The sequence below is a fragment of the Sturnira hondurensis genome, unplaced genomic scaffold (genome assembly GCF_014824575.4).
Source record: "Sturnira hondurensis isolate 20B ecotype Veracruz unplaced genomic scaffold, ASM1482457v3 Scaffold0021490, whole genome shotgun sequence".
Lineage (NCBI taxonomy): Eukaryota > Metazoa > Chordata > Mammalia > Chiroptera > Phyllostomidae > Sturnira > Sturnira hondurensis.
Window position 1 is genome coordinate 2,653,710 of NW_028094121.1, and position 17,700 is coordinate 2,671,409.

The window sequence follows — 17,700 nt, forward strand, 5'->3', positions numbered from 1 at the left end:
CAACCACAGCAACTTAAATGTGGTCAAAACAAGCAGGGTGAATGCCAATAGAATCCTTAATTATATCTAGTAAGTCTCCAATTTGTCTCTTTATTTCAAATCCTGTCACAATCTTACTGACCCAAATTTGTTTTGTTTCATCCAGGTGACCTGGATGGTAACAGAGAGAGAAAAAAAATGGGCTTTTGATGGTACAGAGAGAGAACTGAGGCCCATTACTGAGAAAAAAATCCATTATTTAGAAATAGAAAAACCACTAAGCATCAAGTTGATTGGGTATGTTGGTTAAAAGAGGCACTTTCCAAATCTCCTGTGACTCCATAGCAGACAAAATTCTTAATGCCACCTTTATTTTTACTTACTTATTTTTTAAATCCTCACCTGAGAACATCTTTTTCATTGCTTTTAGAGAGAGAGGGAAGGAGAAAGAAGAGAGAGAGAAATATGATGTAAGAGAGAAGCATCAATTGGGTGCCTCTGTACGCAGCCAGGCCATGGATCACATGTGCCTGGACCAGGGATTGAAAAAACCCACAACCTTTCTTTTTTAAAAGAAATTTTTAAAAGATATTATTTATTTATTTTTAGAGGGAAGGGAAGGGAAGGGAATGAGAGAGGAAGAGAACATCAATAGTGGTTGCCTCTCCTGTGCCTCCTCCTGGCCTGCAACCCAGGTATGTGCTCTGACTGGGAATCGAACCCCTGCCCCTTTGGTTCATAGGCCTATGCTCAATCCACTGAGCTACACCAGTCAGGTGAACCTGCAACCTTTCTGTTACGGTATCACACTCTAACCAACTGAGCCACACCTGCCAAGGTATCTTGATGCCACCTTCAGATTCTAGTGATGAATGGTGAGATAATCATTTTACTCAGTGGCATGAAAAAACTAGCACCCTGACACTGACCAACACGTTTAAGAACTCACCTTTCCTTAACTATCTTCTGTAGCTCTGTGAAGTCCTTTTTGAGGTTCTGTATCCGGTCCTGGTGCTGAGACAGGTCTAGAGCAAAGCCACAGGAACTCAGTTCAGTGACCAGATGCTCAAGAGTATCAAGGTTCTCCTGTTGGTCTTCCATTTCCAAACTGAGTTCCTGCCAAGAAAACAGAAAATGCATTAAATCCTCTGATCCTTATAAATAAATACACACTAAAAGAAAAGAACCTAAGCAGCCTAACGGTCTGCTATGGTACATGAATAGATGGACCAGTGAAACAGAATGGTCCTGCTACTCCTTGGTTAAATTAAGTGTATGAAATTGCTGTGCCCCAGCAATCACACTCCTGGACATATATATATGTCCTCGGTAGGTAATACTCTTCACCAAATATTTCTAGCTCTTTGCCTTCTAATTACATAGCAGAATTATGTATCGCCACAGTCAGGTGTGGTCAAGTAAACCTTGATTTGACTAACAAAAGGTAAATGTGTAGGATATTCTTTCTTCCCACTTAAGCAATAATCGTCAAGACTTATGTCAGGATGAAGTTCCCATCAACCTGAATCCCTGAGTTACCATAATGATCTAAGCATCCTGCTGAGCTGGGGTGAACATGTAAGATGAGTGAAAAATACATCTAGGCTGTTTTTAAAAAAGGGACAAACAATATCTAGCTTGCCGGATGGTTGTGGTGATAATGCCAGTAAACTTTCCAGTACACTGACTAGCATCTGCTGTGCTCAGTAAATGTCGGTCCCCTCCTTGCCCTTCTTTCCCCTTTGTTCTGTCAATTTGGCAGGTATATCCTCACCTGGATCTGCTGGAAGAAATGTGCAATATCTTGATCTGGCTGATTTCCAGAGGCTAGCATCCGATTTTTGTTTTCCATGAACTGCTGCAGCTTATCAGAGAGCTGTTCAAACATCTCTGTCTGGGGCAGGAGCTTCTTCAAGGAGCTCTCCTTCTCTTGCTGCTGTAGACAGAGCTTTTGGAAGCGCTGGTTCACCTCTGCCAGTTTGCCCTGCAGCACTGCTGCTGTGGTGCTGTCTGCTGTCTCCATGAATCGTGTCACCATTTCACGGGTGGCCTCCAAGCTGCTCTTCTGCCGAGCAATGTCCTGCTTCAATTTCTGTCATCAAGAGCATGTCTGTTAGCTCCTGGCTCACTTATTCCAGGATACCTGAGCCACAAACTAATAAACTCCTAATAACTACATGCTCACCTCCTCAAAGAGGGGTAGAGGGTTACAACTGAGCCTTCAGAATCCCCTGTCTCATCCCCCTAGATCTCTAAGCCATTCCACCAAATGCCTTTGGTATTGCCACTGTTCTTCAAGTTTAACTATGGTTTAGAAATTGAGTAGCAATATCTTCACATGGGTTGGTCACCATGTCTAGGCCTCATCATCGGAAGAGTCATGAGAATGAATTCTTCTCCTGATACTTTTTCAAAGTGATATAATTACGAAAGATGGCAAATACACCTATGCAAACTCTTGGGGTAGAGGTCTCACCATGTTAGTGGCCAGGGCTTCTTGGATAACTTCTGATGATAAGGATGCCACTTGCTCTTCTTCCAGATTTTTTTCAACTTCCCTGATGGACTGCAACAAGCTGTCCAGGCTTTCCTGAACACTCTGAGACTGGGCAATTGCCTTCTGCAGCAGAGCAGAGCGCTCAGCCAGGCTACAGGAGAGGCTTTGGAAATGGCTAAGTATGGAATCTGAAAAATCAAAGCCATAAAAAGAGAGAGAGAGAGTAGAGACTTTTTTGTGTTTTCCTTTTTAAAAAAATGTATTTCAACTGCACATTTATTATAATAACAGACATTAAGACAAATAGAAGGAATAAGCTTAAAGGGCATTAGTATTTGAGCCAAATTCCATAAGCATTATTTATTTAGCACCTACTAAGTACCAGAAATTATGGTAGATACTGAGGATTAAAGATAATTACAATAAAGTCCCTGCCTTCTACAAACCAAAGATTCTAAAAGAGAGTATAGGCAGAGGAAGGCACATCACATCTAACCAAAAAATAAACTCCTAATTGCTATATTGGTATAAAGAGTCCTAGAGAAGCCTGAAAGAAGAGCAATTATTTTTTATCCTTTATTTCTTTTGTGGGGGTAGGCAGTGGTGGTGGTCAGGACTTCCTTTGTAAAGGAAGTAACCTCTTGACTACATCTTGAAGCAGGAACAAAATTTCACCATGCATGGTAAGCACTCAATTAATGTTATCACCTAATAACAGGAAAAACTTCAGTGGTAAAGCAAGAAAGAAATGACTAGTTTACTTGGGAAAGGAAAGAAGTACAGTATGGTTAGAAGGCAGAATGCCAGGACAAAAGGGGTTGGAGCCAGACTGCAAAGGTCCTTCAATGATACAAGAATAAAGTTCATGACAGGATGAGCTATTCATGTTTCTATCTCAGCTAGCACCAGATGCTAGTACAGCACAATGGGATCTATCACAGAAAAGACAGCACTGTTCCTAGAGCCGCATCATACCTGTAGTTTCTTGAATTTGCTTTCGGTCTGGGGCTGGCTCCCCTTCAATTTCCATGAGTTCACAAGCTACTTTTTGGAGCTTTTCTACAGGTACTTGGTGCTCAGCCAGTTCCCCCTGCAACTGCTGCTTGTCCATGAAAAAGGACAAAAGAAAAATATTTGAATGAGTAATCAAAGCTGGTTCTAGGAATCTAGAACTACTATGCTGCTTTATAGAATAATTCTCAGCTTATCTACAGCCACAGATATGAGAATAAATTGTCAGGAATTAGATCTTGTCTGTGGCATCCCAAACACTGCCTTTAACTTAAACACCAATATTTGCTTTAATTTGGGTGCTGGAGCCATGCAGTACAACAGCCTGTGTCCTGGCTTACCTTTGTTCTTGCAAGCTGCTGTTGCAGGACCCCAGGGTCAGAGGCAACAGTATCTGAGAGGAGCTTCTCCACATTGGTCTCACAAGCCTTCATCCAGGCCTGTAGGCTGTCAGCGCCACTCTGGAACTGTTGATAATGACCTAGTAGCATGTTCAGGTGAGAGCCCAATCGTGTACACTGTGCCAAAGAAAGGACAGAAAGCAAGCTTAAGCAAGGCCAGGTCAAAGGCAGCAGCTTCCTAGGCACAGTGCAAAGAGACGCCCAGCTTTGTTAGGGAACTCACTGTAACTACAGTTGGGGGTAGTGCTGGGACCTCCACTGAAGGATGGGTAGCCACTACATTTTATGAGTGGGTTCCTCGTTGCTTGATCCATACTATTCACCTCAACTTTATTACACACTAGGAAAGATTTTGTGAGTTGTATGGCAGGCCACCACAGAAATATACAAAATAGCTTGCAGGCAGAAATGGGATTGAGAGGTACAAAGGGGTTCCTCTTTGGGGGTTAGAGTTACTGACACAAACCGTAAGTCAGGTGAGAAGAACGGACTAGATTCTATACCTCAGGAGCTAAACGGAGTTCTCTGATAGGAAGAAAGACAAGGATTTACCCTGGATGCCCTGTCCAGGAATGCAGACTGCGTGCTTGGTTTAAGTTTCCCCTGTGCTATGTCTCTCAGGAGCCCATGTCTGCTGCTCAGGATACAAAGGGCAAGTGCCTCCACCTTCACCACTGGAGTGAGTGAGATATGCCCCTGATATTGCAAGGGTCAGGCATTAGCCACAGGCCTCCACCTTCTACAGTTTTGCATAGGTCACAGAGACATTCTGTCTATGGTCAGTATATATACAAATTAGCTCACTCATTGTGTCCTGAGGTTTCTAAGCCTCAGAAACTACCTGTAGTTGTGAGGGCTGCCAAGAGCCTCTTCCATACATACCTTTGAATGGAGAGCAGTGTATCTCTCTGTCGCATCCTTTAGCTTGTCTTTCACTAAAGTTCCAGTTGCTGATGGTTCTCTGCCTTCCTCAAAGCTGTTTTCAGTGTCCAACACTTTCTGTCCTGAGATCGTCACAAATCTCAAGTCTCCTTTGTGGGAAATGACATCCTCCGAGAAGCTCCCCTGACGCTTAAGAAGGGAGGGAAGGGCTTCAGGGCTGCTGCCTCCCTTATGCATGTGCTCCAGCTCTCTCTCAGACCGTTCCAGCCAGTTTTCAAACTCTCTGTGATCCTGCAGAAACTTCTGCAGCTCATCCCGTAGTGTCTGCACCTGCTTCAGCTCTGCCTCTGACTGGGCCAGGGAAGAAGCATACTGTCCCTTTAGCTCTCCTAGCTTTTCCTGCAGCATCTGTTGTTCCTCAGGTGTGAGATTGTGGCCATGCTGGTCCAGGAAGGCCTGGGCTGACTGGGTGGCCAGGATGAAATTTTGTTGCTGAGATAGCAATTCTTGGTGACGAGCCTAGCCAAAAAAAAACAAAACAAAAACCAACAATAACAAAAAAAAACCAAACAAATCATTAGGGACACTACAATATTTTGCTTATGTTTACAGCTGGAGATAGAGAGAGACCTCTGTAGGCTACTTTTACAGCTAATCAGAAATCACCAATCTCTCTCTCTCTTAAAAATTATGCAACATGCTAATTCCAGCTGAACTGACACACATAGAATCTTACAGTTTTCAAAGATATTTTACATGTATTAGCTCATCTGATGTGTGGCCCAATCTGTAATGTAGGAAGACAATGCGATATCCATATTAAAGATGTGGTTAAGTGATTACCAAAAAGACTAAGATCACATAGTTAAGGGATAAACTGTTGACATGACTCTCTTCACTAAACCACCCGAAGTCAAGAGAAGGTACACATAGCCAGCTAATGATTACCCACATTAATGGAAGGAGAGAAAAAGCTATGTGAGCCATATATGGGACAATAAAAAAACGGCAAGTACTTAGCTGTCGGTTATGTCAGTCAATTATCTACGAAGACTGTCCCTAACAGGAAAGAGCTAAGAAACTAATTCATTAAGTAAATAATTTATATATTAGCGAGAGTAAACTGTGTTTCTGGACAATATAGGCAATTTGTATAGGCCATCTCCATGCGGACCTTTTTCCTACTGTGATGGAATGTAAGTGAAAGAAGGAATGGCAGTAGTGGTTCTTTTAATGATGTTCTTCCTGAGTCTAACAAAAGTAAGTAGGATTTCGGTCAGCATTCCCAAGTATCTATATCGTTTACGCAACGACCCAGACAAGGACTATAGCCTGCTTTTCTTCAGAATATCATCCAGTTTCAACCTGCATCAATAGTTATCTAATAGCCTCAGCTTCCACATTCTCTCAGCAAAGCTGGAGCCACAAATACACACTGCTCAAATAGATAGCAGAAAGTACCTGGTACCACAGCCAGTCTGTGTACCACCCGATGTTCCCTTTTCATCCTCCAACCCACCCACCCATAAGTAATGCAGTTTCCTTCCTAGGCAGTTTCCTTCAGGTTGACTGTTGCCAGCAAGAGGTGTCAGGAAGGTTCCCACGACAGCAGAACCATCTCTGCTCTGTGCTGTTACAAGAGTGCCAGGGCTTTGGGAGACACACTACAGTGAATCTTCCAAGCACATAATGGGCATAAATCCTGAGGCAGAAATCCTTTATTAATACACAATAAAGCAATGGCCCACACAAGCTGTTCAACAGAAGCACTCCAGTTAAACTGAATTTTCTTTGCTAGGAAGGTACCATTACTAAAATATATGATTCTTATATTTTTTAAGTGCCCTGAATATATAATCATCTTCTAAACATGCAATATAATGTGCCTGGGCATGACAGTTAATGTCCCAGGAGACAGTTTATTTGGTTAGTTCACTGGTTTATCTCCAATGCCTGTCATATAGCAGGTGCTCAATATTTGCTAAATTAATGAATAAACAAGTAGAGATAAGTAGTTAAGTAAGAAATGGTTTTATGAGTGCAAGAAGGAACCATTAAAAGGATATAGCATTTTAGAAAGATGACCTAGTGTTGGGGTGGATGAGGGGATAAAAGCCAAATGGCAAGGAGACCAGTAGAAGCTACTATAATAAGACAAGCAAGGCCTGATAGTGGTCTGAAGTGCAGTAACATCTCAGCAGAGATGAAGATGTCTGGCTGACTGTGAATGGGATTTGAGGACTGATTCTATATAAAAAAGTGAGGCCGGGAAAGGAATCTAGGATGAAGTCTAATTCAAACAATTAAGTGGGAACATAGGAAAGAGAACATGTTTAATTGGGGGAAGGGTATTACAGTTAACAGGGATTTTATTTTTCAGTTTGAGGTGCTTGATTCCAAGTTGCCAAAAGAAAGACAGATTTGTATAATGGCTTGAAGCTCAGGGGAGATATTTGGGTCAGAGACAAATATATATATATATATATATGTAACTGTTCAGTGCAAATGATAACTGAAGTGTCATGAGCAGATGAAACTATCCCCCAAAAATATATTTGGAAAGATGAGAGAGGAGGCCTATGGTACTACCTAAAAGCAGATCAGTATTTGAAATGGTGTCTCAGGGAAAAGAATACAGATTATCATGGGCAGAGCAGTGCTATGTAAAGTAAGGGAGGGAGCATTTTGACACTGCTCAAAGACATCAAAGAAGAGGAACTGAGAAGTGCTCACTGGATTTAGGAGCAAGGAGGTTATGGTGACTTGGCCAGGGCGGAAGAGAGGCCACAGCATGGTGAGGACAAGCTAACATCCTCACCTTCATCTTCTCACATTGCTTGTCCAGTTTCTCTGAGGCCTGGTTCACTCCCATGTGACCATCAGGGGTATCCAAGGCTCCTTTCTCCAGGCTCACTCCTGACAGCTGCTTCATCTGTCCATGAGGTGATCCCACCGAAGCCACCCAATCCAAGAGAGCATCGATCTTATTCCTGTTCTCTGCCAGTTCCTTTGCTGCTTTACTCTGAAAGCCAGAAGACATTCAATGAGAAGGTCTTAGATGCTCAGCCATTACAGGTTAAATCAAGAAGGAAATTTTTATGCTAAAGAAAAAGAAAAGCTCTAAGACTGGGTATAATCAGTCTTTGAACACACACAAAAAAGAATGAGCATCTAAATATGTAGAAAACATAATTATTTAAAATAACCTCTAAATTTTGTCCATATCTTACTGTTTTAAAGTGGGGAGGGGAGCAAATCCTAGAATTTAAAGGGCTTTATTTTATTAAGAGCCAGATGCCACAGCACCATGGCATTGTTTCTAGGTATGCAGAAGCGACACAATGCTTGCTAGGGTCAGAGATAACACAGTAACACAGTCATACTCAATTACCTGGCTGCTCCTCCCTAAGGTAAATAGAGATTTCTCCCATGCCTTTCTCTGCCAAACAGAGCATTGAGTTCGGAAACTCTTTTCTGACTTGTCAAGTATTTTAATTAACTAAAAAGATTATGCCAAGTGATACATACATGTAGTTCAGAATTCATCTTCAGGTAACTTATTTCTCTGTCTCCCTGTTAGCATTAGAGTCCACAGACAAAGTATTCTGATTCAATCTGCCCGTGCAGAGTGGGGTGCAGAAGACATTCTCACAGGTTCGTCCCTGTGTCATGATTCCCGCTGAAACTATAGTGACAGCTTGGGGGTGGTTATTTCCTCCAGCCCTCTTGGATTACCAGTCTAGACTCACGTAAGAAATATGCCGTTTGCATCTTCCTCCCGAGGGTATACCCTTCCTCACTAAATTCTTTTAAACATTCTCAGTTAGTCAGAATACTGAGTACACAGACAGCTGGATTTTTTTGCATTATGAACTTCCTACTAACTGTTCCTGACTTAAAGTTCTTTAGGATGTTTCTTGTAAAAAGAAAACACTAGCTCACCAACCTGCTCCTGAAATGGCAGCCCCTTTTCAGGATTCTATGCTCTGTGTAAGGCAGCTTCGCCTCATGACCCTTCATTTGTGTAGGTACCAAAATTTCCTTTTTTGAAAAACACCAAGTACCATAGCAGTCTGGTTACCTTTTCAGTCTCCTGCTGTAAGGCTGAGGTCACTACTTCCTCCAGCTCCTTCTGGGCCACCCGTGTCCGTTCCTGGAGAGCCTCATATTGCTCCTTAGCCTGACGGAGTTTTTCCCGAAGAGCTGTCAACTCATCGGTGCTCAGCTTGGTCTGGTTCTCTTCCAGGAACCCTTCAACATCTTTGACAACACTGGCAAATGAGGTGGCATGATTCTGAATGTCGGCCTGTAAATCCTTAACACATGAAAATAGGGATGGCAGAGCCTTTAGCTTTAGCATGCCTCAGACCTCTAACAGTATGAAGGTAGAATGGCTGGTATGTCATACCTGCAACAGACGTATGTCCCTGACTATAATTCGCTTAAGGTTTAGATCTAAACCAATGCAAATAATATATTTCAAAATATTTTTAATTAAGAAATTGCCTAATATTTAATTTTCTAAGCAAAATTTAAATCGAAGTTTCTGAGCAAATATTTAGTGAAGACAAAAAAGGAGGCCCCATAAACATGATGAATAGCAGGGATTTTTATTTTGTAATGAGTTATCCTGAAAGAGATCATTCTTCTATAAAGAAGAGTTGAGCCTGGCTGGTGTGGCTCAGTGGATTCAGCATGGACCTGTGAACCAAAGGGTCTTGGGTTTGATTCCCAGTCAGGGCACATGCCTGGGTTGTGGGCCGGGTCCCCAGGGGACACGTGCAACAGGAAACCACACACTGATGTTTCTCTCCCTCTCCTTCTCCCTCCCTTCCCCTCTCTCTAAAAATAAATAAATTTTTCAAAAAGAAGAGTTGACAACAGGATTCTAGCTGAGTCAAGGCCTTTATATTCTCCTTAATCCTCACTATAGGCTATTAAGAACCAGCATAATATGGTATTGCCTAGTCTCCAGCCTCATCAACATTAATCTTCCTTTTCTCTTCTGTTCAGTCCTGCTGAACTAGCTTTCTTTCAGTTCTAGAATATGTGGAGCTGGATCCCATTCCCACTTCAAGACAGATACATAGGCCTCTGCCCCATATTCTCCTCTTCCTTTTGCCCCTTCATGCTTTAACCCCAGCATATCTTTCATTTCTCAGTTTAAGTGACACTTCTTCAAAGTAATCTCTTCTGACATCCTAGACCAGATTGGGTCTATTGGCTGTGTTGCATGTTCTCATGTAATTTATCCTTTATAGATATAATAGTTAATAATTATTTGTACAAATGTTCAAATATTCTCTTTAATATTCTCTTTCTTTGGGGGAGGATTCAATCCTTTTATTTCTATGATTCCTTCAACTTCTACAATTTCTTCAACTTCTATTTCTACATAGGAAAGTAGAAAAATGCAGCATGAGGTCATATATTTCCTGGTGTCAGACCTGCGAAAAGAAGCCAGAGTTCCTACTCAAACAAATCTTCTAACTGCTCTTAAATGGGTCTTTTATCTCCAACAGAAACTATAATATCATCCACCACTGAAGTCATGGATAAGATGACAGGAAACACCTAAAACTGCAAAGCAAACTAAGGCAATTTATTAGACATGCGTAAGGTAAATGCTAAATTTCTGTAATCATAACCATCATGTCCTTCTTTTTTTTAAAAAATAATATTCTCTTTCAATAGACTGTCAGCATCATGTGAGCAAGGATATTTACCATTAGATGGCTAACACTAAGTACTGCACCTGGCACAAGCAAGCCTTTATAGATATTTGTTGAAGGAATGCAAAAAAAATAAATGAACTCATACTGACCTTCAAGTCACTCTGGCGCTTCTGCAAAGCAGAAAGATCCTGCTGGGTGGCTCTACCTTGGTGGCTCACCAATGCTCTTTCTGCCTGTCCTACCCAGCTACAAAGATCCTCCAGTTTCTGGTGACAAGTATTTTGTTGTTTCTGCAGGGTCTAAAATCGAAATGCAAAAGGGCCGAAAGACTATTACTAATTCTCATTTTATGAAAAAAAGATAACTTCCTAAAATATAAAACAAGGTTATAACTCAAGGATGGAAAAGTTGGTGGGAGACTAGAACAGGAAAAAGCACAGAAATCATATTTAGAAGGCTCCCCTTATCTGGACAATCTGTTGGATTGGGTGTACGGTCTGGATTACAATCAGGGTTAATTTCAAATGAGAATGCTCCCAGGTTTTGGTTTGGGAGCCCCTTTGCCAGACTGATGTTAGCCTTAGAAATGGGGAACAGAGAGCCAGATGCTTGAAATCCATAATGACAATGGTGATGATAATAAATTATTGGTTCTAATCAATTCCTCTACCAGAACCAGAGGAGGTACAACAGATTAGCCAAAATATAAAAAATTGGAAGGATTGGTCTAGGAGGTGAAAAATCAAGAAACTGAACAATTCATAAACTAACTGAGTTTCTTAATAATTTAGTTGACTTCATAAATCAAACGCCTCCCAAATGCAGATGCCCGATAAAATGGAATGATTATATTTGCCAGGCATGAGAGGCTTGTCTATTTTGAGAAGAAGGAAACTGCCCAAGATTAGCAACTGGCTCAGACCTTCAGCTGTCTGTATCGATAGATATCAAAGAGAAAAGCCAGGCCCAAGGGGAGGGAGGGAATATGTTTCTGTGCCTGATCCTTGCTCCAGATCTCTTCTCAGTTGCCTGACACTGAAGCACCTGATTGAGCATGATGTGTTCTCCTGACCATCCTTCTAAAATCATTTTCCATCAGGTTCTACCTTCTGATGGTGTTTTAGTCACCTGCACTTACAAACAGGTGCCCAAACTGGCCCTCTCCCCCTCTTTAGGACAAATAGAAGGGCTCTGGAAGAGAACTCCTAAGAGCTCTTCAGCTGTAAAACAGGATCTTCATGGGTTAGGATGGGTGCAGACTGAATCTGAAAAAAGCAAAGCAAACAAGTTAACACACAGACGTATACATGCATTCAGGGAAAATAAATAGAGAAGCAGAACATTTCTGACAATAACAATGTTAATAAACATTGTGAAATTAATTATGTGCTCAGAGAGAATGTTCACATGCAGTTGTATCACCTGCTGCAGTTCAGGGGCCTACCCTGGATCTGGGCTGTGTCTTAAGGTGGTACAGACCAATGCTATTTCGTTAACTGTCCATAGGCTACAGCTAGCTACACCATGCTACAGAAATTCCTAAGTGAGGACATGCAAATTTTCAGATTTGGAAAGTAACTTAAAGTATTTCATTAGTATTTTATTTCATTTTCAATGTAGCTGAAACAACTAAGCAGTAATAAAAGACATATGGAATTGACTAACCTAATTTCCTTAAAACCTGACTCAAAAGCTCAATCCTACTTTGCATAATATTTAATGAAGGAGACCCTGAGATGGAGTTGCTGGTGATAATGGCAATTCTAATATCTTCTCATTGAATTCCCATTTATTATTAAAAGAGCAGAAATGGCCTAAGCATCATTCTTGGTATTCTAAGGTTATGTTACCATTAATGCAGTTATGTTGAGTTTTGCAAGAAGAGGGTTGCGATGGAAGGTAATAGGATAGTTAGTTATTTTCCCCCCAAAATGTTACTATTCCTGTTTCAACACATGGTTTCCCATGACTGCATATGCAGTGGGCACTATAGTGTGAAGAAAGGTACTAGACAATAATAATGATTTAAGAGGTGCTAAAAATTAATATGATTCTGATAAAAATTTCCTTGTCAGCTGTTGGAAAGTTGTCAAGGAATTTTAGTATTAGTCATCTGAAAAGCCCTAGAATAAAACTGATTTCAAAACCATTCTGCTCAAGAGCTCAGAGTATCTAAATTAAAAAGAATGCTAAGGGATAAAAAAGGGCTGGGGATATGACTTTCATTGGAAAGGCAGAGACAACGAGGCACAGTGAGGGAGGAGTCTTATTAAAAAGAGAATATTTGTACATGCATACACGTGTAAACAACATATATTCTCTCTCTTCCTCTCTCTCATACACACACATACACAAAACCAAAAACAAGGCAAGAAAAAGAGAACAGCTGCCTCCTGGACCAGAACCAAGCTGGCTTGAATGAAATTTCAAAATTGGTAACCACAGGTTCCTGGAATCATGGTAGATATATTCTAGCCAGAAAACCCGAACACACGACATCCCGAAAGACAAACTGAGCCCAGATGCTGGTTCAGTCTGACCTTGATCAGGGCTGCCTGCTCTGTTTGCTGAAGACGACCCTGCAAGGCGTTCATCTGAGCTGCAGTCTGCTCCACAAGGTCCTGGAAAGACCTCTGCAGTTCACGGAGACGCCTCAGCATCTGCTGGTTCTGCCGAGGGGACAGGTCCTGAGCATGCTCGGAGACAAAGAACTGAGTATCAAAAGCTAGAGCATCCAGCTGAGATTTCCTTTCAGCCATGAGCTGTTGCAAATCCTAAAGTAGGGAAAGGCAAAAAAAAGAGAAAAACAGAAAGAAATGAAACTTCTAATTCTCTATTGAAGCAGAGGCTGTTGGTTCTAATGAAAGAATCAACATAATCAATGAGAGGTTAATTTCCTGTATTTTTATAATCGACACTGATACTTTCTACAGTCAAATCACCACTAGAAGTCTCTCTCCTGTCTGGTCTCTCCACACTCATAAATTATAATTAGGTTTCCTTTACTGCATCTTGATTTCCAAATGCAGCAAGCTTTTACTTATGTTAACAGGATTATACTAGAGCTAATGTCAGATATCTATAAAAACATTTTTTAAGGTTTGGAAAATATAACATGAATTTCTGGTCTGAGATATATCTGCTTAATTGTATTTTCTTAGGTTCAAAATGTATTTGTTTGTCCAACAGTGAGTTAGTGGTAGGTGAGAATGAGAAAATATTCAATTTATTTGTTAACTTATTCAATTTAAATTTGATTTTTACAGTAAACAATGTTGCTTATACATTTTATAACTGTAAAAAATTAGGCTTTCTTATATATAGTTACATTGCTCTCATAAATCAGTAAAAAGTGTCTGAACACTGCAATAATCTGTTTTCAGATAATTAAAAGCATGTAATTGTTCCACAAAAATTTAGTGACCATCAGCTGTAATACTGGAGGCAATAAAAACAATTAATAAATCTACATCTCTATTAGTATGGATATTGAGAGCAGTCAGCAACACAAAGCAGGCTGGGGGGGTTTATGGGTATTTATCATTAGACCACGCTTCCTTCATCTGTGAACACAGGAATCTGGGAAACTATCACTGGCAAAAAGGCTTAGACTGTGGCTCTCTTCCCAGAAAAGAATTCATATAACTTATAATGGGGGAGAAAGCACTGCAGGAGATGCTATGTGTTTTTATATCTTATACAATATCAGAGAGATTTTTCTCACCTTTTTCTTTCTTTCTTTCTTTCTTTCTTTCTTTCTTTCTTTCTTTCTTTCTTTCTTTCTTTCTTTCTTTCATATTTAAATCATATTTTAATTTTTTAATTATACTTGACATACAATAATATATTAGTTTCAGGCATACACCCCAGTGCTGAGACTTTTATAATTTACTAAGTGATCATCTCGATAAACTCAGTAGCCATCTGAAACCACACATAGTTCTTAGAATATTACTGACTGTATTTTCTATGCTGTACTTCACAATCCCATAACTATTCAGTAACAACCAATTTGTTCACCCTTGCTTCTTTATCATACCCTATCAGTGAACATTCTGCTATTCATTTCCCTAGTCATATCTTGGATAAAAGGGTATGAAAGAAGAAGGCAGGTCAATTCTTGCAAGATAAAGAGTAATAAAGTTGTATACAAGGAGCCTGACCATGGACAGATCTTAATGTCTGCTTAAGACTGGGGAAAAGGAGAGGGTAGAACAAAAGGAGAAGACATCTTTGGTTCTGCTCTGACTTTTTAAGAGTTTAAGGAGAGAGGTATCTGCAGCAGACAGCACACAAACCTGTGTAATATCTAATAGTATCTTAAGTATAACCCCCCCAAAAAGGGCCAATGTTGGGGGGAAAACCCTCTGGCTCATATGTATCTCAGAGGCTGTATTTTTCTCTCACTGACTTAAATATTATCAGTTAACTTGGGGCTAACAAGAAGAAAAGCCTCTCTCTAGATCAGGGATTGATAATCTATAGTCCCTGGCCAAAACTGCCTGTCAGATTTTGTAAATCCAGTTTTATTGTAACATATCCAAATCATTTATGTACCACCTATGGCTGCTTTCATGTTTCAAAAGCAGAGCTGAGTGGTTGTCACAGAAATGGGCCATTTGTGTGTGACCTATAAGACCTAAAATATTCACTATCTGGTCTTTTACAGAAAAAGTTTTCCAAGCCATGATCTAGACCACAGTCCCAAAATTCTCCTGACACTGATGTGTGTACAAAGGATTAGATCTTGAGCAAAACAGAAAGGGACAGGTATTAGATACTCAGTAATAGAGAGGCCATTTGATAATAATAATAGTCCATTCTGTAGACTCTCTCAGAAAATAGCTGAAAAAAAATAATCATAATCTGTAAAGCTCCAGGAGTCTGATAACCTAAAAAACTAAACATAGCAGACTTTATTACCTCTGAAATGGAAAATCAGACTTTCTAGGAAAGATGAGCACAGACACCGGTTTCTGCAGCAGGAAACTAAACTCGATACAAATGAAACACACCTGAGAAGGAGCGCACAGTTTACCTCATAGTTCTGCAGACACCGACTCAGGCTGTCGGCCTCCGTTTCACTGTGGTATTCCTTGCTTTTCAGAATAAGACTGGTACTGCCAACCCAGGCTCTCAGATCCTGAAGTTTGCTTTCTAGCTGTTCATGCTGATTTAACACTGAAGTCTAAAAGAAAAAAAAAAAGGAAAAAAGCAAATTAGATTAAAAAATCTCCAAGCCTACCCAGACTTTGTGAGCCTTGTGACTGAAAACAAGAAACTACCTTTCTCACTTCCACAGTATCCTGGAGGTGGAGCAGTCTGGAACTCCAGGCGTCACTCACGGAGTTGAGGGACTTTTGAAGGTTCTTGGCATCTTTCTCTAGAGCCTTCAACAGTTGAGCAGGGACTTCTTGAAGCTGGCTGATGATAATCTGGTGCACACACTCCAATTCCTGGCTCACCAAGGTGGACAGATCCTTTAGCTCCTTGTCTAATACCTGAGGGGATAAAGTGGAGTTACTTCCAAAATCGAGTCACTAGAAATCTTGTTATGTAAGAATCAGCTGTGAACACATTTTTCTCTCACCTCATGCCTATATAAGTTTCAGGGTTTCTAAAATGTTTTTTTATATATTCATTAGCTTATTTGATTCTCACAATCACTAATTCTTGAGGTAGGCTGAGTAGATATTATAATTCTGGATTTATAGAAGAGATGCCTCAGCACTTAAATATAAAATTTTTTGGTCTGAGGTTACCCAGATAATAAATAAGCAACAGACCAGGACTTGGATTCAGGTTTTCTGACTCAGGGCAGTGTTTCTTCCACTACAATTTACTGCCTCTCTAAGAATGTCATTATGCAAAGTAAGTCAGTCAAAAGAACAACTCCCACTCCATGGAGTCAGAGCCAAAGAACATAAAAATACCCCAAGCCAGGCTTCCCACTCAACTAGTCTACAATATTCTGACCTTCAGTGGGAAAGCCAGAAATAAGCCATGGAGAGCTAGGTAGTTCTTCTGAGCATCACCCTCACTCCCCCTCAGGCCACCCAACCCAAGGCCACACTCTGGATATGAAAGAACTGGCAAACCTCTGCAATCCCCACCCTCACTGTGACTCCGATCTTGGGATCACCCTTAACCTCCGGTTGCAGTGAAAGCCCCTCTTCCTCCCTCTCAAAGCTAATTCTACGTCTCCTCTAACTTCAGGTTCCCCTTTCTACCTCTTCTTCCCTGCTCAGACCCCAAATCTACCCCAAACATTCCTCCTTCAGTCCACCTCCTTTATCTGCTGCCCCACCTCCTTCCTCGCCCGCACCAGCAATCTTCTAGACAGAGTGATCTACATTAACTGTTCCCACCTTCCAACCTCCCATTTACTCTCATGGCAACCTAGTTTATAGCTCACCAAACCATTATACTAAAAAAGTTTTTATCAGAGTCACTAGTGACTTTCAGGTGCTAGTCCCTTTTAGTCCCCATTGTACTCGGTCTCCCCACTGTAATTAACACCACAGACTACTCCTCCCTTGAGTCTGTTCTGCTGTGGTTTTTGCGAGACCAGTATTTCATGGTGTTCTTCAGAGATCTCCAGTTACATTTTTCCAATCTATTTTTTGTCCTTTATATGGTGGTGTTTTGGACATGTTTTTCTTCCATTCTAGTCTCTATTTCCTCCAAGCTGGAGGGCCTAGAGGAAGGAGGACTCTGGGAACCTACCTTGGCCTGACACAGCAGATCCTGTAGCTCTTTCAGGTTACACTCCACAGGTTGAATCTGTTTGGTCCTCATTTCAATGTCTCGTAACAGAGACAGATAGGATACCAGCTTCTCATCATGCTCTAGACAGAGTCGTCGGTTAAATATATTCTGTGGAGCCAAAAAGACAACTTACTCAGATCTAACATACTCCTTTAAGTCTGTTTTTTAAAACAGGCTGGAGCTTACTGATAGATAGATTGAAATTTTTACTACACTCAGAGTGGGATGAAATAGCACATGTTATTTTACTTATGTCCTCTCCAATCCATAGATAAAAGGTGATTTTATTAACTTCCTGAGGGAGGAGACTCATAATTATCAATTTGTGAGCACCCTTTTTAGCAAAATTTCCCAAACCTATTCTAACTTTAGGTAGCATCACCCCAGTATCTCAAATTATCTCCATTGTTAGTTTCTACGTTAAAATCTTTGCAAATCTCAGAAAGATAGAGTCTTTTCCTAATTTTCCAACAACTGTGATAAAAAC

At 40.7% G+C, this 17,700-nt stretch overlaps 1 protein-coding gene across 14 annotated transcripts in view; it reads right to left on the bottom strand.

The window, feature by feature from the left end:
- Positions 1-17,700, bottom strand: part of MACF1 (microtubule actin crosslinking factor 1) — a 329,873-nt gene that overhangs the window by 94,392 nt on the left and 217,781 nt on the right. For 11 of the 14 annotated variants that reach the window (XM_037032508.1, XM_037032519.1, XM_037032506.1 and 8 more), the window contains exons 37-49: positions 17,172-17,321; positions 15,731-15,946; positions 15,484-15,633; positions 12,986-13,219; positions 10,595-10,744; positions 8,852-9,085; positions 7,589-7,792; positions 4,771-5,289; positions 3,829-4,005; positions 3,452-3,575; positions 2,456-2,664; positions 1,754-2,071; positions 929-1,095 (exon numbers count right to left, since the gene is read on the bottom strand). In XM_037032508.1, the coding sequence (XP_036888403.1) occupies positions 929-1,095; positions 1,754-2,071; positions 2,456-2,664; positions 3,452-3,575; positions 3,829-4,005; positions 4,771-5,289; positions 7,589-7,792; positions 8,852-9,085; positions 10,595-10,744; positions 12,986-13,219; positions 15,484-15,633; positions 15,731-15,946; positions 17,172-17,321 (2,852 nt within the window). The remainder of the gene's footprint in view (positions 1-928; positions 1,096-1,753; positions 2,072-2,455; positions 2,665-3,451; positions 3,576-3,828; positions 4,006-4,770; positions 5,290-7,588; positions 7,793-8,851; positions 9,086-10,594; positions 10,745-12,985; positions 13,220-15,483; positions 15,634-15,730; positions 15,947-17,171; positions 17,322-17,700) is intronic. The other 3 variants (XM_037032518.1, XM_037032516.1, XM_037032517.1) reach the window with 1 other exon arrangement.